Source organism: Somniosus microcephalus, chromosome 9 (assembly GCF_052327205.1).
Source record: "Somniosus microcephalus isolate GS21.2 chromosome 9, FLI_Smic_1.0, whole genome shotgun sequence".
NCBI classification, from domain to species: Eukaryota; Metazoa; Chordata; class Chondrichthyes; order Squaliformes; family Somniosidae; genus Somniosus; species Somniosus microcephalus.
The window spans coordinates 18,202,203-18,229,476 of NC_140995.1; the positions used below are offsets into that span (position 1 = coordinate 18,202,203).

The window sequence follows — 27,274 nt, forward strand, 5'->3', positions numbered from 1 at the left end:
AGGGAACATCAATGATGAAGTAGCTGAAGATGGTTGGGCCGAGGACACTGCCCTGACGAACTCCTGCAGCGATGTCCTGGGGCTGTGATGATTGACATCCAACTACCACAACCATCTTCCATTGTGCTAGGTATGACTCCAGCCAGTGGAGAGTTCCCCCCCTCCCCCCCCGATTCCCACTGACTTCAGTTTTACTAGGGTTTCTTGATGCCACACTCGGTCAAATGCTGCCTTGATGTCAATCAAGGGCAGTCACTCTCACCTCACCTCTGGAATTCTGCTCTTATGTCCATGTTTGGACCAAGGCTGTAATGAGGTCTGGAGCTGAGTGGTCCTGGCGGAACCCAAACTGGGCATCAGTGAGCAGGTTATTGGTGAGTAACTGCTGCTTGATAGCACTGTCGATGACACCTTCCATCACTTTGCTGATGATTGAGAGTAGACTGATGGGGCGGTAATTGACAGGAATGGATTTGTCCTGCTTTTTTGTGGACAGGACATAACTGAGCAGTTTTTCACATTGTCGGATAGATGCCAGTGTTGTAGCTGTATTGGAACAGCTTGGCTAGAGGCGCGGCTAGTTCTGGAGCACAAGTCTTCAGTATGACATCCAGGATGTTGTTGGGGCCCATAGCCTTTGCTGTATCCAGTTCGCTCAGCTGTTTCTTGATATCACGTGGAGTGAATCAAATTGCCTGAAGACTGGCTTCTGTGGTGATGGGGACCTCAGGAGGAGGCCAATATGGATCACCCACTCGGCACTTCTGGCTGAAGATGGTTGCAAATGTTCCAGCTTTGTCTTTTGCACTCACGTGCTGGGCTCCACCATCATTGAAGATGGGGATATTCATGGAGCCTCCTCCTCCCTTTAGTTGTTTAATGGTCCATCACCATTCACGACTGGATGTGGCAGGACTGCAGAGCTTTGATCTGATCCATTGATTGTGGGATTGCTTAGCCCTGTCTATAGCATGCTGCTTCCGCTTTTTAGCATACATGCAGTCCTATGTTGCAGCTCCCCAGGTAGGCGCCGCATTTTTAGGTACGCCTGGTGCTGCTCCTGGCATGCTCTTCTACACTCCTTATTGAACCAGGGTTGGTCCCCTGGCTTGATGGTAATGGTAGAGTGAGGGATATGCTGGGCCATGAGGTTACAGATTGTGGTGGAATACAATTCTGCTGCTGCTGATGGCCCACAGCATTTCATGGATGCCCAGTTTTGAACTGCTAGATCTGTTCTGAATCTATTCCATTTAGCACGGTGGTAGTGCCACACAACACGATGGAGGGTGTCCTCAGTGTGAAGATGGGATTTCATCTCCACAATGACTGTGCGGTGGTCACTGCTACCAATACTGTCATGGACAGATGCATCTGCGACAGGTAGATTGGTGAGGACGAGGTCAAGTAGGTTTTTCCCTCGTGTTGGTTCTCTCACCACCAGACTGGCAGCTATGTCCATCAGGACTCAGCCAGCTCAGTCAGTAGTGATGCTACAGAGCCACTCTTGGTGATGGACATTGAAGTCCCCCACCCAGAGTACATTCTGTGCCCTTGCTACTCTCAGTGCTTCTTCCAAGTGGTGTTCAACATGGAGGAGTACTGATTCATCAGCTGAGGGAGGGAGGGAGGGCGGTAGGTGGTAATCAGCAGGAGGATTCCTTGCCATGTGACTTCATGGGGTCTGGAGTCAATGTTGAGGACTCCCAAGGCCACTCATTCCCGACTGTATACCATTGTGCTGCCACCCCTGGTGGGTCTGTCCTGCCGGTGGGACAGGACATACCCAGAGATGGCGATGGAGGAGTTTGGGACATTTGGCTGAAAGGTATGATTCTGTGAGTATGACTATGTCAGGCTGTTGCTTGACTAGTCTGTGGGACAGCTCTCCCAATTTTGGCACAAGTCCCCAGATGTTGGTGAGGAGGACTTTGCAGGATCGACTGGGCTGGGTGCGCCGTTGTCGATGCCGGGTGGTCTGTCCGGTTTTATTCTTATTGTTTCTCGTAGCAGTTTTTTCCAACTGAGTGGCTTGTTAGGCCATTTCGGAGGGCAGTTAAGAGTCAACCACATTGCTGTGTATCTGAAGTCACATATAGGCCAGACCGGGTAAGGACAGCAGATTTCCTTCCCTAACAGGCATTAGCGAACCAAATGGGTTTTTACGACAGTTCAATAGTTTCATGATTTTTTAAATTAACTGAATTTTGATTCCCCAGCTGCTGTGGTGAGGATTTTGAACTCACATCTCCGGATCATTAGTCCAGTAACATGTCCACTGTGCCAGCGTCCCCTGCCCGATTAGTGTAGCCACGTAGTGTGCTCCAATACATTATGTGTAAAAGCTTCATTTCAATATTGCAGGGTTATATTTTACGATTTAGCATTTCTATACCTGAATTCTCAATATGTGCGCCTGCCATGTGAAGCTCTTTGCAAGGCGTGCTAAATTGTAAACTGCAGCTCACAGTGGCTGGTAATGTCCCCTGCTTTAATCTACTATCCAATTAGCGATGCTCCATGCAGAATACAGCTCTATTTTTATTTGCTTTTCTTAGCCTTGAAAAGGGTCTCTTACAATACAAACTTTACTGTTGCGCAGATGCAAGGGCAGGGCCATGTGTTGGCCAGCAAGTCAAGTTAAAGTGTTTTTTTAGTTTAAAGTGCCTCAAGTACAGTATTTCACAGATGAACTGGTATAAGATGAAAGAAGGCATGCCAGGCCTTGATGTCTTTCTCATGAATATTTTCATGTGCCAGCACAGCTGCATACATCCCAGAGGACACAATTAGTTAGCTGGAAGAGACAGCAGTGGGTGAGTCACAGTGCACACGTGAGGAAGACCAAGGCAAAGGAGGAGCAGGGACCTGCTACTGGGATAATCAATGATTCCCCTTTTTTGGGGGGCATATAGTCCCACTCAAGCTGTGTGCTAGAAATGGACGAGCATGCCGTGTAGCCTGATCCTGCTCCTATTTCGTGTATCTAATTCTGTTAGATTCAGGAGATGGTTCTGTGATAGTGGATTGGCGGTTAGGATCAGATCAGCCATGATCTTATTGAATGGCGGAGCAGGCTCGAGGGGCCGATTGGCCTACTCCTGCTCCTATTTCTTATGTTCTTATTTTCTTATGTTCATGCACTACAGAGCTCATCGTGAATAAATAACTGGGAATATTCAGCACGGTCGCCCATTTCTGTTTCATTCCAGTAAAAGAAAGATCTTGCATTTATATAGCGCCTTTCAAAAGCACTTTACAGCCAATGAAGTACTTTTGAAATGTTGCAATATAAGTAACGCAGCAGCCAGTTTGCACATCGCAAGGTCCCACAAACAGCAACGTGATAATGACCAGATCATCGGTTTTTAAGTGTTGGTTGTGGGATAAATAATGGCCAGTTAACTGGGGAGAACTCTCCCGCTCCCCTTCAAAATAGTGCCATTGGATCCTTTACATCCACCGGAGAGGGCAGATGGGGCATTGGTTTAACGTCTCATCCGAAAGATGACACCTCCGACAGTGCAGCACTCCCTCAGCACTGCACCAGAGCTAAGAAACAACAAGGGGCAGAAAACTCTAGTGGAAGTAGTTTATAGCCCCCCTAACAGTGGTTGTAGTGTCAGGCAGAGTATAAATCAGGAAATTAGAGATGCATGTAACAAGGGTAATACAGTAATCATGAGGGACTTTAACTTTCACATAGACTGGGCAAACCAAATTTGCAGAAATATTGCAGAGGAAGAGTTCATGGAATGCATTCAAGATAGTTTTCTAGATCAGTATGTCAAGGAACCTACGAGGAAATTGGATATTTTAGATCTCGTACTGTGCAATGAGACAGGGTTAATTAATAACCTTGTAGTGAAGGAGCCTCTGGGGAGTAGTGATCATAATATGATAACATTTTATGTTGAGTTTGAGAGAATTTTATGTTGAGTTTGAGAGTGATTTAGTTAAGTCTAAAACTAGGGTTCTAAACCTGAACAAAGCAAACTACATAGGTATGAGATGTGAGTTGGCTAAGGTAGGTTGGGAAACTAGATTAAAAGATATGACAGTAGAAAAGCAATGGCAAATGTTTAAAGAAATAATTCATAATTCGCAACCAATATATATTCCCTTAAGGAATAAAAACACTACGGGAAAAATGGTCCAACCATGGCTAACGAGAAATTAAAGATAGTATTAGATTAAAGGAAGAGATTTATAATGTTGCCAAAAAAAAGTAGCAAGCCTGAAGATTGGAAGGATTTTAGAATTCAGCAAAGGAGGACCAAGAAATTGATAAAGGGAAAATAGAATATGAGAGTAAACTTGCGAGAGACATAAAAATAGACTGTTAAAGCTTCTATAGGTATGTAAAAAGGAAAAGATTAGCTAAAGTAAATGTGGGTTCTTTACAGGCTGAGACAGGAGAAATTATAATGGGGATTAAGGAAATGGCAGAGAAATTAAACAAATAGTTTGGGCTGAATTTTGCCGGCGCTCAGAGGGCGGGTTCAGAGGTGGGTCAACTGTCAAAATAGCCTCCATGTGAGTCTCCCAGGTGTTGGGTCTGTCAGCGCTGAGCAGACCCGACACCAAGCGGCGGGGGAGGCAATTCACATCATTAAATGGGATGTTAACATCCAATTAACTGTTATTTTAAGCCTACATTTTAATTTTACGTGCTCCCCCACAGGTTACCCGCTGCTCGGGGAACACCTCAGCTCAGCATGTCATGAATGGATTCAGCATTGAATTATCTCATGACCTGACAGCTGCTAAAGTTGTATGAAAGATCCCATGTTACAGTTTTTCACTTTCAAAGCTCAGCAACTGTTGGTTACTGCATTTGGAAGACATATTGAACTTTCTGCAGCTTGCAGATGTTTGGAGCCAACTCTCTATCCAGTGCCATCTCATTGGAACAACCTCCCTCACCATTGACAGATCGCTGCTGTCATCTCAACTGCACCTGCCATCTATTACATCAGCATTGGTGCCCTTGGTCCACAGAATCCCACCAAGATCAGCCCCAACACCAGCATCATGGGCAAACCAACAGCACCAACAACACCAGCCTTCTCCACAATCAACTGATGCTGCACAGGACACAGGGTATCAGCACCCGACCACATTGCTTCCCAGGATGCCAGGGATGGCCTCACCATGGCCAGATTTACTTCACTTGATGCTGCCACATGATGCACCAGGTTGGCACCACCCCACACCAACACCATAAAGCATCTCTACAATGTCCAAGCCATTCCTTTCACACTTGTCACCATTGCGGGGGGTGGGGGTGTAATCTTATGTCTCACCATTCACTACAACTCACTAAGCCACTTCCAAAGGTGCACACAAATCTGTCCAAGAACGCAAAGTGCTGAAAATAAAGGTTTCAATGTTTGACAGCACATTACCAAAAACTTCACAAGAACATTTGCTAAATCACCCAAGTGCCTACCCTTGTGTGTTGTTAGTTAGTGTGTTTGCAGGAGGATGAGGATGGGGGGGTGTTCTCAATGCTGTAGAACACTGACAGCAGAACTGTCAAAATCAATTTGGACGTGGCCCCTTTAAGGAAACCGGCTGATGACGCATCATCAAATGACGTCATCAGACCCGCTTCCTTTTAATTGGCTGGGAACCTCGCAGGGCGGGCTTAACAAGCCCTATTAACGTAAAATCACTTGGAGAGTGCGGGCTGCAGTCGGCAGTGGGCTGGGACCGCGACACCGGCCCCGGGTGCCCTGGACCTGCCTCGGTCGGCGAAATCGCAGCCCTTAAAATTGCTGATCCATTTCCATACATTCTTACCCTGCAGCAGCAGCATTGAGAGGTTATAGCCTCTTTAGCTCATTCACCCTCAATTGTCCTGCAGCAGGACAGTGGTGGCAATGCTAAAAGCACAGTGGAAGAACATGCAAATCAAAATATCCATCTGCTGGTGCATATATCTGTTCCATTCTCTTGAATATATTTTGGTATAATTTTATTGTATAAGGATACATTTCTATGATAACAACAACAACAACTTGCATTTGTATAGTGCCTTTAATGGAGTAAAACATCCTAAGGCAATTTGCAGGAGCATTTAGTTTATACATTTAGCACTGGTGTGAAGCAGTTTTGTTTTCACACTGATGCTAGACTCATGTAGTATACGTAGGGTGTGCAGGCCCAAACTGACTCCGAAGCAAGGCAGAGTGAGACTTCCTCCTCCAGGCTCTGCTTCACTCTGGTGTCAAGTTCGACACTGACACCAGATCCTGGCTGTATTTACTCTGTGGGATGAATTTTGCAAGGCCCTGAGCTATCAGCATGGCTTATGCACAGCTAAAGCACAGCAGTAAATCACAAGCGTGCTGCCCGGAGTTTTCCAATACACACGAGCTGTATATGATGTTTTGGGAGCCTCGTATGAGCTCCGGCATGGCAAGAGAGCCCCAGGTGGGCAGAGGAAACGCTTCAAGGACACCCTCAAAACCTCCTTGAAAAAGTGCAGCATCCCCACCGACACCTGGGAATCCCTGGCCCAAGACCGCACAAAGTGGAGGAGAAGCATCCGGGAAGGCGCCGAACACCTCGGCCTAGAAATTGAGTTTGCGCTGCGCCGGGGCTTAACGCCGGAAATTTAGCGCCGGTGCTAAGTCGCGCTGTGCGCGCCAAAAATTCAGTAGCGCCGCGCCCAAACGGCTGCCGGCGCTACTGAAGGCTGTTTGCGCCTGAAAACTGGCGCTATTCCGGCGCTGCGGCGCCCGATGCGGTGCGGCAGGCTCGGGAAGTGCAGGCCTCCTCCTTCAGTTAAGGAGGAGCTGCCTGCACCCGCCCGCTGGCCGGTTAAATCGCCACAAAAATGAGCCCGGCACCTCGGGGAAGTGCCGGGCTCGCAGCCGAGAAGCATTTGTTCCGCGGGGGGGGGGGGTGGGGGAGTCCGGGGAGGGAGGTGCGGGCAGGCGGCCGGCGGGAAAGCGGCCGGCTGCCGCTCCACCTTTATGCGCCGGCGCAAAGTCGTGTAAGACTCTGTTGCCAGAGTCTTAGTTGCGGCTGCCACGGGCGAGGCGGCCGCAACTGAATTTCGGCGCTGGGGCCCGTCACCACGGCAACCGGGACGCTGCGCACACCGATGACGTCATCGGTGCCGGCGCAGCGCTACCGGTGTAACGCCGATGTTGGGCCCTAGTCAATTTCAAAACCGGCTGTAAGTCCAGCGCAATGCCCTCTAGCGCCGCAAAATGGGCGCTAAGCCCACTCAATTTCTAGGCCCTCGAGTCTCTTCGTCGGGAGCAAACGGAAGCCAACTGCAGGCAGCGCAAGGAGCGCACGTCAACCCAAGCATTCCACCCACCCGCCCCTTCAACCACCGTCTGCCCCACCTGTGACAGAGACTGTGGGTCCCGCATTGGACTCATCAGTCACCTGAGAACTCATTTTTACTGTGGAAGCAATTCATCCTCGGTTCCCGAGGGACTGCCTAAGAAGAAGAATATGAAGTAGCAGTGGCACAAGCCTTGCAATTCACCCATATAACTGCAGTGTCTAAAGCACCTCACATCAATGCCAAAGTTATGGTAAAAAAAAAAATTAATCTTTTAGCAGCAGCATTCGACTGGTGAAAATTGAAGTTTGTCTGCATTATCTTGAAATAATGTTAATGTACTACTGGGAAACAGATAAGAATAAATGTTGAGGAACAATGAAAGTATAGCATGATAGAAAACACCAAGTAAGCTCGGAAAAAATGTACTGCAGCCAAATAAAATGCTATGATGTGCATTATTCTATCCATATACTTACATAGGACCAAGCTTTTCACTGTTTACAATGAAAGAATGATTAAAGTTGATTATTTGGAAGAAGCTTCTCAAAGCATGCACATAACTGTGCTTTCCCCACTAGCATATCTAATTTTGCATTCAGCTACGAGATCATGATCCATAGACCACATTAACTGCAATTCATGTTCTGTCTCAGCATGTTATGTACCACTGTAATAAATTAGTTCAATTAAGAACAGAAATTGCCTGAGGCATTTATGTGGAATGGCGCATGTCGGTAGTTTTCTCTACTTCCTGTGTTCATTCTTTTGGGAACCTTTATCTGTGATAAAAACTGGGTCTGGCTGTCAGTATTTGTTTTACTTTCCCATACATATTGCAATTGTGGGAGGTTAATGCATGTAGTTCACTCAACATGAACTAAATTCATTATTGTTTTAATGTGCCATAAAAGAATCAACCGATTATCTCTCTAGTGGCTGCTGGCTATGGGAACTATCAAATTGAGAGATCAGAAACAAAAACAGAAAATTCTTGAAATAGGCAGCAGGCCAGTTAGCATCGGTGAAGAGCACTGACATTTTAATGTTTTGAGCGTAACCTATCATCAAAACAAAGATCAGACACTGGTTTCACCTTTGTTCTAGTTCAAACACAAAAGTCTGGAGATTACTGTTGCCAATATTAGCAAATGAACACTTGCTGCTCCCATGTGGCGTAGGAACATGAGAAGGCCATTCAGCCCCCTTGAGCCTGTCCCGCCATTCTCTTCCTGATAGTTTAACTGGTTAAAATAAATTAGTTGAAAGAATTCACGGAGGAATGTCACACGAGTGTGTTAAGCATTCACCTGCTCATCTCACCAACTGTAAATTCTGCCTTTGTAAAAATGAAATCATATCAGATTATAATTAACTTGCAATAATAACACCAATTTATAATTTTATAAACTGTTTCAAGTAGTTAATCTGGAAATCATGTTGTAAAAGGTAAGAAAATCATTAGGCGCCTCACTTGTAAGAATTTTTAGAAACAGAAAAAAATCCAATAGTTCTCAACAAGCCTGTCCTTTCTTGATAGAGCAACCCGACCTGCCTTCTCATTATATCTCTCAAACCCTATCGTTACCAACGACATAGGCAGAAAGAGGGATGAGGTCCTGTAGGCAGACTATAGGGAACTAGGAGAGAGATTAAAAAGCAGGACCTCAAAGATAGTAATCTCCGGATTACTCTCAGTGCCACGTGCTGGTGAGTACAGGAATAGGAGGATCGAACAGATAAATGTGTGGCTGGAGAGATGGTGCGGGAGGGCTTTAGATTTCTGAGGCATTGGGACCATTTCTGGGGAAGGTGGGATCTGTACAAGCCGGACGGGTTACACCTCAACAGAGCCGGGACCAATATTCTCGCGGGGAGGTTTGCTAGTGCTGATGGGGAGGGTTTAAACTAGCTTGGCAGGGGGATGGGCGCCAGCATGTAGGAGTAGAAAAGAGGAATAAGGTGCATATAAGAGTGTGTGTGTTGGATAGTACTAGAGAAGAAAGTAGTATTCGAGGCGGAAGTGGTACCATATTAGATAGGAGCAGACTAAGAAAGACTACAAAAAATTCAAAAATGGGTTTAGAATGCATGTACATAAACGCACAAAGTGTGGTGAATAAGGTTGGTGAGCTACAAGCACAATTAGCCGTGTGGCAATATGATGTTGTGGCAATAACAGAAATGTGGCTTAAAAACGGTGAGGACTGGGCACTTAATATTCAAGGGTACAAGGTGTTCAGAAAAGATAGTGAAGGAAAAAATGGAGATGGGGTGGCAGTGCTGATTAAGGAAGACATTGTAGTGTTGGAAAGGGAGGATGTTCTTAAGGGGACAAAGACAGAATCCATTTGGTTAGAGTTGAGGAGCAAAAAGGGTATGATCATGCAATTGGGGGTATTCTATAGGCCTCCAAATAGTGAGAGGGAGGTAGAGGAGCAAATCTGCAGGGAAATCGCAGAGATATGCAAGAGTTATAGAGTGGTGATATTGGGGCACTTTAATTACCCAAATATCGATTGGGATAATGTAAGGGTAAAGGGAAAGGAGGGGGAGGAATTTATGAAATATGTTTAGGAGAATTTCCTTGACCAGTATGTTCTTGGCCCAACTAGGAAGGAGGCATTGCTGGATCTGCTGCTGGTGAATGAGGTGGGCCAGATCGACCAAGTGTCTGTGGGAGAACACTTGGGTACGAGTGATCATCGTATCATAAGATTTAGATTAGCAATGGAGAGGAGCAAGGAACAATCTAGAGTGGAACTTCTAAACTGGAATAGGGCTAACTTCAATGGGATGTGAAAGGATCTAACCAGGGTAAAATGGAACCAAAGATGACAGGAAAAACTGTAATGCAACAATGGGAGATCTTTAAGGAGGAGATGTTCCAAGTACAGGATAGGTACATTCCAACAAGAGGGAAGGGTAAGGGAACCAAAGCAAGGGCTCCTTGGATGACAAGGGAGATAGAGAAGATGATGATGGGTGTATGATGTATGTCAGGTGAATGTCTTCAAGGGAGAACCAGATGAAATACAATAAGTTGAGAAGGAAAGTGAAGATGAAAATAAGATTGGCAAAGAGAGAGTAGAATGACGGTTAACATAAAAGGGAACCCAAAAATCTTCTACTGGCATGTAAACAGTAAGCAGGTAGTAAGAGGCGGTGTGGGGCCTATTAGGGACAATGAAGGCGATATATGCTCAGAGGCGCAGGGCAAGGCTAGAATACTCAATGAGTACTTTGTATCGGTGTTTTCTAAGGAGGTGGATGCTGACAAAATATCAGTAGAAGTGGAAAAGGTAGAAGCAATGGAAGGGGTGAAAATTGATAGACAGGATGTACTAGAAAGGCTGGGAATGCTTAGAGTGGACAAGTTGCCTGGTCCAGATGGCTTGCATCCCAGGTTGCTAAGGGAATTGGGGAAGGAGATAGCGGAAGAGCTTGCCATAATTTTCCAATCTTCCCTAAATGCAGGGGAGGGCCTGAGGATTGGAAAGTGGCAAATGTGACACCATTGTTCAAGAAAGGATATAAGGACAATCCTAGTAACTACAGGCTGGTCAGTTTAACATCAGTGGTGAGTAAAGTTTTAGAAACATTAATCAAGGAAAAAATTAATGGGCACTTGGAAAGAGTTAAGCTAATTAAGGAGAGCCAACACGGATTTGTAAAAGGCAGATCGTGTTTGACTAATCTAATTGAATTTTTTGATGAAGTAACAGGGAGGATTGATAAAGGGAATACAATGGATGTTGTCGACATGGATTTTAGGAAGGCGTTTGACAAAGTACCACATAGAAGGCTGGTTAACAAAATTGAGGCTCATGGAATAGGTGGGTCAGTGGCAGCTTGGATAAGGAATTGGCTTAAGGACAGAAAACAGCGAGTTGTGGTAAATGGCTGTTTTTCAGACTGGAGGATGGTAGACAGTGGTGTTCCCCAAGGGTCAGTGCTGGGGCCACTGCTTTTATTGATATATAAAAATGACCAGGATATTGGAATACAGAGTAGAATTTCTAAATTTGCCGATGACACCAAACTTGGGGGTGTGGCAAACAGTGAGGGTGATACCAGTCAACTGCAACAGGACATAGAAAGGCTAACAGAATGGGCAGACAAGTGGCAGATGAAATTTAATACAGGGAAGTGTGAGGTGATGCATTTTGGCAGAAGGAACATGGGGAGGCAATATACACTTAATGGCACTTTTTTAAGAGTGTGTGCAGGGACAGAGGGAGCTGGGAGTTAATGTGCATAGGTTCCTGAGGGTGGCGGGACATATTGAGAGAGTGGTTAACAAAGCATATGGGATCTTGGGCTTCATAAATAGAGGTATTGAGTACAAAAGTAGAGAAGTTATGCTGAACCTTTATAAAGTGCTGGTTAGGCCACAACTGGAGTATTGCATCCAGTTCTGGTCACCACACTTTAGGAAGGATGTGAAGGCACTTGAGAGGGTACAGAGGAGATTTACCAGAATGGTTCCGGGGATGGGGATCTTAGCTACAAGGACAGGTTGGAGAAGCTGGATTTGTTTTCATTAGAGCAAAGGAGGTTGCAGGGTGATTTGATAGAGGTGTACAAGATTATGACGGGTTTGGATAGGCTAGACGGGCAAAGGCTGTTCCCACTAGTTGATGGTACAAGGACTAGGGGACACAGATTTAAGGTTTTGGGAAAGAGATACGGGGGGACGTGAGGAAAAACCTTTTTACGCAGCGAGTGGTGAGGACCTGGAACTCACTGCTGACGGAAGTAGTGGAAGCGGAGACACTCAGGCCTAGAAATTCAGTAGGCTTAGCGCCGCATTTGAGGCGCTAGAGGGCCTAGCGCCGGAGTTATGGCCAGTTGAGAAATTCCCTGGGGCCCTAAATCGGCGTTGCACCGGTAGCGCTGCGCCGGCACCGATGACGTCATCGGTGTGCGCAGCGTCCCGGTTGCCGTGGTAACCCGGCCCCAAGCCGAAATTCAGTTGCGCCCGCCTCGCCCGTGGCAGGCGCAACTAAGACTCTGGCAACAGAGTCTTCCCCCAGTGTGCGCCGGCGCATAAAGGTGGAGCGGCGGCCGACCGCGTTCCCGGCGGCCGCCTGCCCGCACCTCCCTTCCCGGACTCCTGCATTCCCCCCCCGCGGCCCTGATCAGTGTCTGATGCGAGCCCGGCACTTCCCCGAGGTGCCGGGCTCAGATGTCGGGTCAATCCGCCGGACAGTTGTCGGCTGCAGGCAGCTCCTCCTTAACAGGAGGAGGAGGCCTGCAGTTCCCCCGCCTGCCGCACCGCATCGGGTGCCGCAGCAGGGGATTAGCGCCGGGAAACCCAAGTTCACGCCCGTTTTGAGGCGCTAAAGGAGGGTTTTAGCGCCCGCCGCCGTCTGGGCCCGGCGCACCCGAATTTTCGTCGCGCGCTGCCGCATTACCGCTGGCGCAAACTTTCTGGCGCTACAGCCCTGGCAAGACCAAAACCCAATTTCTAGGCCTCAATGTTTTCAAGGGGAGACTGGATAGGCACTTGAGGGAAATAAACTTGCAGGGCTACGGGGATAGAGCGGGGGAATGGGACTGACTGGATTGCTTTACAGAGAGCTGGCACGGACTCAATGGGCCGAATGGCCTCCTTCTGTGCCGTTATGACTCTATGGGGAGAAATTCAGTATCGCCTCGGTTGGGGCGCGATTATCAGCTGGGCGCAAAGTTTAGCGCACGGCGCTAATTATCGCCTCTGACTGCAAACTTGGCTTTTATCGCCCCTGGAGGTGATTGGAACACTAAATCAGGCACTACACACCTGTCTTAAGGCGCAAAGGCTGAGGAGTGAGGCGCTAACTCAGAGCGCTGGCGAAGCTCATGTGATGTCAGTCAGCAATGGAACACAGACACACTGTCGCCAGCCAGTTCTTAAAGGGGATTGGGTCGATCTTGCTCTCCATCCACACCCTGCTCTTTGCAGCCTTGAATCTCAGCCTGGAGAGACCTGTACATCAAATTTGTTGGAAAGAACAATGGAGAGGCCTAGGAAAGAGCTCAGAGTGCAGCCCCCATAGTCTTTTCTAAATCGATGCAAGGAAGATCAAATAAAAAAGAACCTGCAAAGTGCTGCTCAGTACCCAAAACTCAACACAGCTTTGAATATCTCCTGCAGTCTCTCTCTCTCACTCAGAATGCATGTTAAAAAAATTCTGCCGACAAAAAAAGGCAGGAAGCGGTCGCCTTTAAATAGCGCTCCCCCAGTCCCTTCCTGACTGCAAAATGCTCCCCTCAACCTGTCGTTTCTAGCGACAGGTGGTAAGACAGGGGGCGCCATTCAATATCCGGTCTGGGGCGCTACCGGGGCGTTGCACGCTCGACTGACGTCACGATCTGCGGGCGCAGGAGATCGTGTCGGTAGTGTTTAGCGCCGTCACAAAATGTATAGCTAATTTCATGAGTGGTGCAAACATCGCCGCGCCCAGGCACTAGTTGCTTTGTGCCACATTAGCGCCCTCTTAAGGTGCTAATGGGAGGTGCAAACCAACTGAATTTTTCCCCCCTATGACTCCAGAAATTGATCCAATTGTCTCTTGAATGCTACTTCAATGGTAATTTATTCCACAGCTCTCTTACCCTTTGGATGGAAATATTCTGCTTGAATTGCCTTATTCCTAACTTCCTAATGTTTAACTTCTGACTTGGCTATTTCAACCTTTCAACGTAGTGAATAATTTGCTTAGACCACTTACATCAATTCCGTTAATAATTTTGAAAAATTAGATGATTTGAAGGCTCCTCTTCTCCAAAGCAAACTAGCCCAAACTCCTTAACATTTGTTTATAACTTAATTCCAGATAGTGGAATCATCCTTAATGGTTGCCTCCTTATAGTGCTACCATCCTTCCTATATAAAAACATAAGAAATAGGAGCAGGAGTCGGCCATTTGGCCCTTCGAGCCTGCTCCACCATTCAATAAGATCATGGCTGATCTTCTACCTCATCTCCACTTTCCTGCACATCCCTTGATTCCCTTAATATCCAAAAATCTATCGATCTCTGTCTTGAATATACTCAACGACTGAGCCTTCACAGTCCTCTGGGGTAGAGAATTCCAAAGATTCACCACCCTCTGAGTGAAGAAATTTCTCCTCATCTCAGTCCTAAATGGCCAACCCTTTATTCCGAGACTGTGACCCCTGGTTCTAGACTCTCCAGCCAGAGGAAACATCCTCCCTGCATCTACCCTGTCAAGCCCTGTAAGAATTTTGTATCTTTCCATGAGATCACCTCTCATTCTTCTAATCTCTAGAGAATATAGGCCTAGTCTACTCAATCTCTCCTCATAGGACAATCCCCCCATCCCAGGAATCAGTCTAGTGAACCTTTGTTGCACTCCCTCTATGGCAAGTATATCCTTCCTTAGGTAAGGAGACCGAAACTGTACACAAGACCCCAGGTGTGGTCTCACCAGGGCCCTATATAATTGCAGTAAGACGTCTTTACTCTTATACTCAAATTCTCTTGTAATAAAGGCCAACATACCATTTGCTTTCCTAATTGCTTGCTGTACCGGCATGTTAACTTTCAGTGATTCGTGTACAAGGTCACCCAGGTCCCTCTGAACACCAACATTTCCCAATCTCTCACCATTTAAAAAATACTCTGCTTCTCTATTTTTCCTACCAAAGTGGATAACTTCACATTTGTCCACATTATATTTCATTTGTCATGTTCTTGCCCACTCACTTAGCTTGTCTATGCCTCCTTGCATCCTCCTCACAACTTACATTCCCACCCAACTTTATATCATCAGCAAACTTGGATATATTACATTTGGTCCCCTCATCCAAATCATTGATGTAGATTGTGAATAGCTGAGGCCCAAGCACTGATCCTTGCGATAGCCCACTAGTTATAGCCTGCCAACCCGAAAATGACCCGTTATTCCTATTCTCTGTTCTGTCCGTTAAGCAATCCGCAATCCATGCTTGTATATTACCCCCAATCCCATAAGCCCTAATTTTGTTTAATAACTTCTTGTGTGGCACCTCATCAAATGTCTTCTGAAAATCTAAATACACCACATCCACTGGTACCTCCTTATCTATTCTGCTAGTTACAACCTCAAAATGATTTCCCTTTCATAACTCTGTGTTGACTCTGCCCAATCCTATTATTATTTTCTAAGTGCCCTGCTACCACATCCTTAATAATAGATTCTAGCATTTTCCCTACTACTGATGTCAGGCTAACTGGTCTGTAGTTCCCCCTTTTTCACTCTCCCTCCTTTCTTAAATAGTGGGGTTACATTTGCTATCTTCCAATCCACGGAAACCATCCTAGAATCTATGGAATTTTGGAAGATGACAACCAATGCATCCACTATCTCTATAGCCACCTCTTTTAAAACCCGAGGATGCAGGCCATCAGGTCCTGGAGATTTATCAGCTTTCAGTCCCATTAATTTCTCCAGTTCTATTTTTTTACTAATACTAATTTCTTTCAGTTCCTCATTCTCACTAGACCCTTGGTTGTCCACTATTTCCGGGAGGAATTTTGCATCGTCTTCCGTGAAGACAGACACAAAGGCTGCAACTTCGCCGACCGAGGCGGGTGCAGGGCGGCCGGGGTCGGTGTCATGGTCCCAGCCCACTGCCTACTGCAGCCCACCCTTTCCAAGTGATTTTACGTTAATAGGGCTTGTAAAGCCCGCCCTGCGAGGTTCCCGGCCAATTAAAAGGAAGCGGCTCTGATGACATCACTTTATAAATTTTCCTTAAAAGGACCATGTCCAAATTGATCTTGACAGTTCTGCTGTCAGTGTTCTACAGCATTGAGGTGCTGCAAACACTGACAAGCACTGCACAAAGGTGCACGGCTGCACCCAGGCTCTCCCATGACTCCCTTCATATGCTTATGGAGGGAGTCACAGCACGCAGGGAGGGTCTCCTCCCTCTCATGGGCGGAAGAGACCACCCCAGGAGATCAACACAGCCTGGTTGCACATTGCACAGGAGGGTACAAGCAGGGATGTCGTCAGGAGGACCTGGCTGCAGTGGCGCAAGCCTTTCAATGATCTCGGTAGATCACGAAACGTTACTGCAAAGCCACACTCAACCTCATCCTGCTGTGCCACTCATCACATCCCCATCACTCTGCCTTCCCTACCCAATTCTTGCAGAGCTTTACTCACATCAAACTACCTTGCACCTCCACCCATCCCTCTCTATCTATATTATCACTTCCCCATCTCACTAGCTACCCCTCACACTCACCCTCATCCTACTGCAATCATACCAACTTATTACAGCCTTGGTCCAAACATGGACAAAGGAGATGAATTCCAGAGGTGAGGTGAGAGTGACTGCCCTTGACATTAAGGCAGCATTTGACCGAGTGTGGCATCAAGGAGCCCTAGCAAAACTGAAGTCAATGGGAATCAGGGGGAAAATGCTCCACTAGCTGGAGACATACTTAGCACAAAAGAAGATGGTTGTGGTGAATGAAGGTCAATCATCACAGCCTCAAGGCATCGCTGCAGGAGTTCCTCAGGGCCCAACCACCTTCAGCTGCTTCACCAATGACCTTCCCTCCAACATAAGGTCAGAGATGGGGATGTTTGCTGATGACTGCGCAGTGTTCAGCGCCATTCACAACTCCTCAGATAATAAAGCAGTCCATGCTCGCATGCAACAAGACCTGGACGACGTTCAGGCTTGGGCTGATAAGTGGCAGGTAACATTCGTGCCACAGAAGTGTCAGGCAATGACTATCTCCAACAAGCGTGAGTCTAACCACCTCCCACTGACATTCAACGGCATTACCATCGCCGAATCCCCCACCATCAACATCCTGGGGGGGTCACCATTGACCAGAAACTCAACTGGACCAGCCACATAAATACTGTGGCAACAAGAGCAGGTCAGAGGCTAGGTATTCTGCGGCGAGTGTCTCACCTCCTGACTCCCCAAAGCCTTTCCACCATCTACAAGGCACAAGTAAAGAGTGTGATGGAATACTCTCCACTTGCCTGGATGAGGGCAGCTGCAACAAAACTCAAGAACCTCAATGTTAAATCTGTGAGTTATCTAGTTAATTAAGACACAGACTAATTAATAACAATCAAAAACAGGTCTTTACTGGTTGGAGGTAGGGACTATTCTGAATACAAGATTACTGCACAGTGCTTATATACCGGTGTGTTCACCCCCGGTATTACGTCTACAGCAGCCTGAGAAAGTAGTACATCTCTTAAGGTGGAACAGGCTTAAGCTCTCTTAAGGTGGAACAGGTTACATACACAACACTCCTCCCTTCTTAGCTTTAGTCATCCCCCCATTTAACCTAACGTAATAACAGATATACATATATAACTTCATGTTTAACGTAACATAATAACATATATACATATATAACTTCATGTCAAAACAGATCACAGATTCAGTCTCTGCGGAAAACAGTTCACAGATTCAATCTCTGTGGTGTAGTCGGTTCACGTTACTCATTCAATAGTCCTTTCATGGATTTAACAGCTTGAACTTCTGAACTGATTTGGCTCCGTTCGGAGGGACCACGTGTCTGATCTGGTAGAGGTGATAATGGTTCAGATGGGTCATCTTCTGTTTCGACTTTTCCTTTTCTGCTTCTTGGATCCTCTCTGGGCTCCACTGTCAGCTGCCAGCTGCATGCAAAGTTTCTCCTTCTCTTCCTCCTTTTTCAGTAGTAGCGCCACCATCTCCCGGTGTTTCTTAGACTTTTTGTGATTCATCATGGTTTCTGCACTTTGGGAGTTTTCATCACAAGCTGGGCAGACCAGGTCACTATAATATTCAGTGTCACTCAATAGGTCATGGTAATATTCGGTGTCGTCCTGATCTAGGCCAGCGAAAGGGTCTTCTATTTCCTCCATACCCAGCTGGGCGTTAGCCAGCTTTTGTTCCAAGTCCAGACATCTTTCCTGAAGAGACTTCTTCATGCGTACCTCTTCATCCAGCTTTTTCTGGGCTTTCAGCAAGTCGTTTACTAATGACCTCATTTGAGATTTTACTACTTCAACTTCTTTTGGAGATTGATTGATCGGACTATTCAATCCCTCTACCGGAGCAGCTGTTTCAGCGGTCTGTTGTTCTCCGTTGACGTGAGTCAGCGTACTTTTGGCATCCAAGGGCTGCTCTGTTGCAGTCATCTCAGTCTGTGTTGCCACCTCAGCTCTTCCAATAACCTTTGAGAGCTCCGAACCCCTTTCGTTTGAATATTGAAGTTCGTGTTCAAGTTTTTCCCATTTCAGAGTCCTGTCCTTCAGCATATGCAGGAGTTGGCTGACCGTTAACTCCTCTGACATCAGACGTTTTGTGTGCTCCTGCTCCATTTTCTCCATCAGCTGCTTCTGTTGTCTTTCCAGATTCTCCAACTCTATATCAAAGAACTCTTTCGTTGCATTCAACTCTTGCTCAAAACGGCGAAGCATTTGTTCTAATTGCTGTTGTAGTTTGAAATGGAGTTGAGTTCGAGCCCGGTGTCCCTCAGAAATGGGCACATCAGTAGACTTGCCAGACTCAGAGTCCACAGTTAAACTATGTTGTTGTTGCTCAGTGGAATTCTGTGCTGAAACTTTGTCTTTTGCACCTGAGTTGGGCTTACCATCATCCGTTCCAGAGTCTGGGCCGACTATCTTCACCGAGTTCTCACTCGTTATTGTTTGTAGGAAATGCCAGTCCATATTCATTTTCCTAATCCACTCCCGTCCTAGTAGTGGAGGACCTCCTTCAGATATCACATATAAGTCCATTATTTGACTGTCTTCGCCCTTGTGGACCACTGCAACCTCTATTTTCCCAATGGGGTACACTCTTTGCCCCGTGTATGTTTTCAATATAATCCCCGTATCCTGTAGGGGAATATGTTGGAATAACTTTCCGTAATCTTTCTTATTTATGACCGTCAATGCCGATCCAGTGTCCAATTCCAGTTTTACTTGGACTCCTTCTATCTGAAGAGTGACCCAAATTGTCTGGAGGTCTGCACCCTTACCAGCGTTGAGTACTCTTAAGCTAGCCAGTTCATTACAGCTTGCGTCTGAATCGGACTCCTGTTCGGTCACCTTGTGTACCTTTGCGTATTTTCCTTGCGGTGACTTCTTGTTGCTGGTCTTCTTCCCTGACCTGCATACTCTAGCTATGTGTCCAAGCCTACCACAAGTTCTACATTCTTGGTTTTTAAACCAACACTGGTTCTGATCATGCGTTGTCTTTCCACAACGATAACATTTGCCAGAACTCACACCCAATTTGTGTGCACTGAGCTCCGGTGACCGTAGCTGCATTACTGCCGTGCCTCTCGCTGCGGCTTCGTGTGCTGCTGCCATAGTGACCGCCTTCTCAAGCGTCAGCTCATTCTCCTCGAGCAGTCGCTTTTGTGTATCCTGTTTAAATAAACCACACACAAATTTGTCTCGTAGTGCATCTGTCAGTCCCGTTCCAAACTGGCAATATTTCGCTAATTTACGCAATTCCAGCAAATATTCAGCATTGCTTTCATGCTGTAGCTGCCTTCTGTCGTAAAATTTAAATCGTTCCGCTAGCATCAGCGGCGTGGGGTTTAGATGATCTTTCAGGACAGTAACAATCTCATCGAACGTCTTATCCGCCGGTTCATCTGGTGATAACAGGTGTCTCAATTGCCCGTATGTCTTCGCACCCATTAAATTTAATAATGTTAGAGCTTTATCTTGGTCACGAATTTTATTGGCCTTACAATAATTTTTTACTCTTTCAACATATATGGCCCAATCTTCGAGGTCACTATCAAAGGTGCTAATATTCCCGTGTTTAGGCATTGTAGATTTGCAATTTCTCAGATTTTCTTTTCTTTACTTGTTATCAAAGATGGCGGCTTCCCGCTCTTGCTGTCGTCCTCCGCCCACAAAATGGCGGTTTTCCCGCGCTTAGCGGTCTTCACCCGTCCCCCGACGCTGTCAGCCCGAGTGCGGCCCTTATCTGAAGATGCGATCGCTCTCGCGGCTCCCGGCCCTTATCTGGAGATGCGATCGCTCTCGCGGCTCTCGGCCCTTATCAGGAGATGCGATCGCTCTGTTGAAACGCCTCCCGCTCGAAGCGGCTCTCGCACCCTATTCCTCCGGCTCCCCCAGCCCCGTTCGTGCGGCCAACGCGGTCGACTGCCTGTCGCGTTGCTGCCCGGCTCAGACAACGACTTACCCACCACCAAGCTGGAGAAGAAGCTGACGGTCGCCGATGGAGGCTCCGAGGTCAGGATGTCTTCCAGTGGGGTGGAGAGGGTGGAAACCTCTCTGCAACGTCCTGGCTGTGGACGAAGCTGCCGTGGAGTGACTGCCGCAGGGTCCGAATCAGACTCGTTGCCAGTGTTAAATCTGTGAGTTATCTAGTTAATTAAGACACAGACTAATTAATAACAATCAAAAACAGGTCTTTACTGGTTGGAGGTAGGGACTATTCTGAATACAAGATTACTGCACAGTGCTTATATACCGGTGTGTTCACCCCCGGTATTACGTCTACAGCAGCCTGAGAAAGTAGTACAACTCTTAAGGTGGAACAGGCTTAAGCTCTCTTAAGGTGGAACAGGTTACATACACAACACTCAACACCATCCAGGACAAAGCAGCCCGCTTGATTGGCACCCCATCCACCACCTTAAACATTCACTCCCTCCACCACGGCGTACCGTGGCTGCAGTGTGTACCATCTACCAGATGCACTGCAGCAACTCGCCAAGGCTTCTTCGGCAGCACCTCCCAAACCCGCGACCTCTTCCACCTAGAAGGACAAGGGCAGAAGGTGCATGGGAACACCACCACCTCCAAGTTCCCCTCCAAGTCACACACCATCCTCACTTAGAAGTATATCGGCCGATACTTTATCGTCGCTGGGTCAAAATCCTGGAACTCCCTTCCTAACAGCACTGTGGGAGTACCTTCACCACACAGACTGCAGCGGTTCAAGTAGGTGGCTCACCACCACCTTCTCAAGGGCAACTAGGGATGGGCAATAAATGCTGGCCTTGCCAGTGACGCCCAGATCTCATAAGTGAATAAAAAAAAACAAAACAACTAACAACACACAAGGGTAGGCACTTGGATGGTTCAGCCAATGTTCATGTAAAGTTTCTGTTAATGTGCTGTCAAACATTGAAACCTTTATTTTCAGCACTTTGCGTTCTTGGACAGATTTTTGTGCACCTTTGTAAGTGGCTTAGTGAGTTGCAGTGAATGGTGAGACATAACGGTACCCCCTGCAATGGTGATGAGTGTGAAAGGAATGGCTTGGCATTGTAGGGATGCTTTATCATGTTGGTGTGGGCTGGTGCATCATGTGGCAGCCAGGGTGTACAGCGGTAAGTGAGGTCAATCTGGCCATGGTGAGGCCATCCCTGGCGTCCCGGACAGCAGTGTGGTCGGGTGCTGATGCCCTGTGCAGCATCAGTTGATTGCGGAGAAGGTTGGTGTTGTTGTTGCTGCTGCTGCTGTGCCCGGTGATGCTGTTGTTGGGGCTGATCTTGGTGAATCCACTCACGACATATGGAGCTGAAGTGTTCCCCGAGCAGCGGGTAAGCCGTGGGGGAGCATGTAAAATTGAAATGTCGGCTTAAAATAACAGTTTATTAGATGTTAACAACCCATTTAATGATGTGGATTGCCTCCCCCGCCGCTTAGTGTCAGGGCTGTTCAACGGCGACAGACCCGACAACTGGGAGACTCGCGTGGAGGCAGGTTGACAGCGGGTTCCCTACCCACTGTCAACCTTTGCTATTTTGACAGCTGACCCGCCTCCGAACCTGCCCTCTGAGCACCGGCAAAATTCAGCCCCAGGACTCCCATTCAGTCAGGGCCCTGATGCTGCCTATTTATTATGTGGATGGGTAGACATGGAAGTGGCAGAATTGTATCAGTTCTGCAGTAATGGGCAGAGGTACATGTAGCTATAGCAAAAATAACATGGACACACAGACAAAAGAGCCATTTTTGACAAGAAAGCAAACTGCTTCCAACTTAGAATAAAATACACTCTATTTTAATGCTTTTCATTTTCAACCTCATATCGCTCTTTCAGAAAGTACTTCTGGTCAGAGATTTATACTAAAGATGACTAACATTAATAGTTCTGTGTTCAGGCTTCTGCTGTTTATACAACTTTTGGAGTATTTCCCTAAGAAATGATGAAAAATAACAGAAAGAGCTAGTTGCACTATGGTCAGTGCTTTAAATAAAGAAAGAAATCAGAAATGAAACAAGAATATTTGCTGCAGCAATAGCACTTACTGTGTAGAAATCCAATCAGATATTTTTCTGTAGCTAGATACCACTAAATAAAGTCAATGCTACACTTCCTCTCACTATTATTTATTAGAGACGTGATGGGAATATAGTTCTATGCTGCATGTTCTAATTGTTCTTTTCACTAGCAAAATCTAAAAAAAACCCAGTAACAATGGACTACTGGAAAAGCAGCTTCAGAGCTTCTCGTCTCTCTTCATTATTCTCTGCTTACTCCCCGCTTATCCAACACCAAAGTGTGATATTTCTGATGTTCGCACTGCATCCACAGTGATGGGAAAAGAAATCTATTGCTGGTTGTTAGCTTTCATTCCACAGTATGGCACCATGTGGTGCATGTGCCAGCAAGGAAGATCAGAGTTTACAAAAAAAAGGGCAGGAAATCTTTTTCTGAGGTTTAGTTTTTGGTAATGTAGGTAGAGTCAACATGTTTTTTATGAAAGGGAAATCATGTTTGGCTAATCTATTAGAGTTTTTTGAGGATGTAACTAGCAGGATAGTTAAAGGGGAACAGTAGATGTAATATATTTGGATTTTCAAAAGGCATTCAATAAGATGCCACACGAAAGTTGGTTACACAAGATAAGGGCTCATGGGGTTGGGGGTTATATATTATCATGGATAGAGGATTGGTGAAAGGACAGAAAGCAGACAGAAGGAATAAACGGGTCATTTTCAGGTTGGCAGGTTGTTGCTCGTGGGGTACTGAAGGGTCAGTGCTGGAGCCTCAGCTTTTTACAATCTATATTAATGACTTAGATGAAGGGACCAAGTGTAATGTATCCATATTTTCTGATGATACATAGCTAGGTGGGAAAGTAAGCTATGAGGAGACCACAAAGAGCCTGCAAAGGGATATAGACAGGTTAACTGAGTGGGCAATAAAGTGGCAGGTGGAGTATAATGTGAGGAAAATTTGAGGTTATTCAATTTGGTAGGAAGAATAGAAAAAACAGAATATTTTTTAAATGGTGAAAAACTATTAAATGATGATGTTCAGAGAGATTTGGGTGTCCTCGTACATGAAACGCAGGAAGTTAACATGCAGGTACAGCAAGCAATTAGGAAGGCAAATGGCATGTTGGTCTTTATTGCAAGAGGGTTGGAGTATAAGAGTAAGGAAGTCTTGCTACAATTGTACAGGGCCTTGGTGAGACCACACCTGGAGTACTGTGCACAGTTTGGTCTCCTTATCTGAGAAAGGATATACTTGCCTTAGAGGGGGTGCGACGAAGGTTTACTAGTTTGATTCCTAGGGTGAGGAGAGATTGAGTAGAATGGGCCTATACTCTCTGGAATTTAGAAGAATGATAGGTGATCTCATTGAAATATATAAGATACTGAGGGGGATTGACAGGATAGATGCTGAGAGGCTGTATCCCCTGGCTGCAGAGTCTAGTACGAGGGGGCACAGTCTCAGAATAAAGGGTCAGCCACTTAGGACTGAGATGAGGAGAAATTTCTTCACTCAGAAGGTTGTGAATCTTTGGAATTCTCCACCCCAGAGGACTGTGGAGGCTCAGTTGTTGAGTATAATCAAGGCTGAGATCAATACATTTTTGGACTCGTAACGGAATCAAGGGATATGGGGCTCGGGCAGGAAAGTGGAGTTGAGGTGGAGGATCAGCCATGATCTTATTGTGGAGATGCCGGTGTTGGACTGGGGTGGACTCACCAGGTTATAGTCCAACAGCTTTATTTGAAATCACAAGCTTTCGGAGCGCTGCTCCTTCATCAGGTGAAGTGAAGAGATGCATATAGGCACAGCATATATAGTCAGAGAACACTGCCAGATGATTACAGGTAATCTTTCTAAATGCCCTTTATCACACCTGGCGTTGTGTGACTTCTCACATGATCTTATTGAATGGTGGAGCAGGCTCGAAGGGCCCTATGGCCTACTCCTGCTCCTAATGCTTATTTTCTAATTTTCTTATGTACCAGGACTAGGGCTGTAAAAACACAAGCATAATGGCAGATCTCCAGTTTTTCTTTGTATTGATCCTTTTGGTATAAAGAGCACTGTGTTCATTAGCACATAACCCTACGTGTATTCCGCACACATTGGGAGATAAATATAATGGATGAATTTAGTGCAAGGTGGGAAGTGTAGTAAAGTATTCAGAATGCATGAGCTACTTTAAATATCCATGTGTGGACTCACTAGAGTTATTCTAAATTCTGCATGTCATGTAGTTAAGCAACTTAGATTTAAATAATTTAATTAATTGAAACAAAGATTTCGATATCTAAGGTCAAGTGAATAGAAGATACATTTTGTCATTTGTGGTTTATTATTACAGAATTATCGAGTTTCACCTTTTGTGAAGTTATTTCTCTGCTAGAATAATAGAAACAATAATATGCATATGTATGTTACAACAGCAGAAAATGCTGGAAACACTCAGCAGGTCAGGCAGCATCGTGGAGTGAGAAACAGAGTTAACGTTTCAGGTCGAGGACCCTTCGTCAGAACTGGAAAACGTTGGAGAAGTAACAGATTTATAAGCAAGTGTGGGGCAGGGAGAGGGGGGAGGAGAGGAAAGAACAAAGGGAAGGGCTGTGATAGGCTGGAAGGCAGGAGAGATTAAGAGACAAAAGGGATGATAGTGCGAGGCAAAAAGGAGATGGTAATGGGACAAATTAAGAAACAAAAGAACTAGGACTGTTGCATATGTATGTTGTTGTGTACATAATTATTTCCCGTAAATAAGTACTGTCAGCTTGACAGTTAAATACAAATCTTCTTGCAGATTGCTTTACAAGTTGATATTGTGCACACATCACAATCAAAGACTAAAGCACATAGACGTTCTAAAGTGTCTACACGCACCTTGTTTGAAACTTGAGCCAAAACACCAATCCTTATGGTTTTGCCACAATATAGATATTAACCATATACAAAGAGTTCATCCTGTTCTACTTACCCCTGTTCTCTGCACTTCCATAAAAACTGCTCTCTGGAAGGTTTTCTCCCACACTGCAAGTTCGCTCCCCATCTCTACGCAGAAATAATGGTTCTCGCCTTGACCAGCCAGGACACTGAAACCATACGGCCTCTGGTTTTGAAGCTCGCAGTCCTGATGAAGACTTAAATATAAGTTTGCTTGTAGCCAGCATTCATCAGCAAGCCAGAGCTGTAAAATATTCTGCAGTAGATTATCTTCGAGCCATTTAATCTTATAGGCAGATAATGCTGTATAAAGCATTTTAATTAGCCATTGCTGATAAAAAAAATCTTTTCCCCGTAATCTGTGATTAAGAAAAATCATAGTACGATAAAGTATTCTAGAAGTTAGCTGTTTCAAGCATATGCTTTTCCAATTGACATGGCTCAACATTTATTCTGTATATTTGGAAAAAGAAGTATTTTAAGAAGGAAAATCAAAGGTACTGTCACAGTGCACAAATGTAATTTATCCATCAAGACCCATTATATTATAAACTCATTTATTGAATGTCAAGAATAGACAGATTCGGTTAACTGTCTTGAGTGGTCGACTGTTCATTAATGCATCATCTAATGTCAGTTTCACTGGGAGAAAGAGGCTGTCACTCAGATTACTCTTGCAGAATTAACTAAGGAAAAAATCAAGTATCCAAAAGCACTGTGAATGTCATACATAAAATAGAAATTAGATCAAAACAAACACCACTAGTAACATTTGGTACAGAAATGATGAAACGTAGATTTGACCTTGAACATGCAAATAAGAGTCGTGAAATTTAAGAAAACACCCATTATGATGTCCATCAAAACAAACTGAATTCTGAGATTATTTGCTTCCTAGGACACTGCCAAAAAATTCAAAATGAGAATTGGAGAGAAGAATACTGGCGGGGCCTTTCCGCTAGGTTGCATTGGATTTTTCAGCACAAACCAGCCAAACCACCACAAACGATCGAGAAATTTAAGGGGCAAATGACCTCCAGCGCCAATCGAGTTTCCGCCATCTTTTGCAGTAGTTTAAAACACATCACGCTAGAAGCCGGCCCCGCCCACACAACTGGCCACGCTCCAATAGTTAATCACCATGGCGAGTTCCCGTTAATTGCGCTCATTTACGGACCTTCAAGGAGGCTCTTAAAATTTAGCTGTGTTTTTTGTAGGCGCAAGGCCACCTTTCAAAAGCTTTTAAATATTAAAAAATATTTAATTCACTAAGAAACGGACTACTGTACCCCAATGAAACTAATAAATGGTTCTGTTTTTTTTTAAAGTCATTTTCAGTTATTTAAAATCAGGTAACTCACAGGTAGATTATCTGATTAAAAAGGCTTATTTTTTGGTGATAAACCCATTTTCAGCTGTATTAATAAAACTCTTAAATATACCAAGGAATTTTTTTAATGCAAAAATTCTTTTAAAAATATTATTCTATAACGCTGCCCGATTGCGGTGCTGGTTCATGGAAGATTTTACGCCCGGCGATATGCCCGCTGAGTCTGAGTGCAACCTTGAGCAAAAAATTCAATTCCGAAAACGAACACAATTTTGAGCGCAATTTGCGTCCGGATTGCCAATTGCGCCGAAAGCGGAAACTCTAACCCAGTTTAAGTATCTAACTTGAATTAGCCACATTATTAAGGATCCTCACAAAAATTATTTACAAACTACTGCAATTGTGATTTCATCGGCTATATTTACATGTTTAGCTCAAACTACAACCGATCCTACTTCAAATATATT

The 27,274-nt window shown here is 45.5% G+C and overlaps 1 protein-coding gene across 1 annotated transcript in view; it reads right to left on the reverse strand.

Annotated features, from left to right (window-relative positions):
* Positions 1–27,274, reverse strand: part of sntg2 (syntrophin, gamma 2) — a gene marked incomplete at its 5' end in the record, with an annotated part of 377,700 nt that overhangs the window by 76,614 nt on the left and 273,812 nt on the right. The window contains one exon of the mRNA XM_085996911.1: positions 25,512–25,721. Coding sequence (XP_085853037.1) covers positions 25,512–25,721 — 210 coding nt within the window. The remainder of the gene's footprint in view (positions 1–25,511; positions 25,722–27,274) is intronic.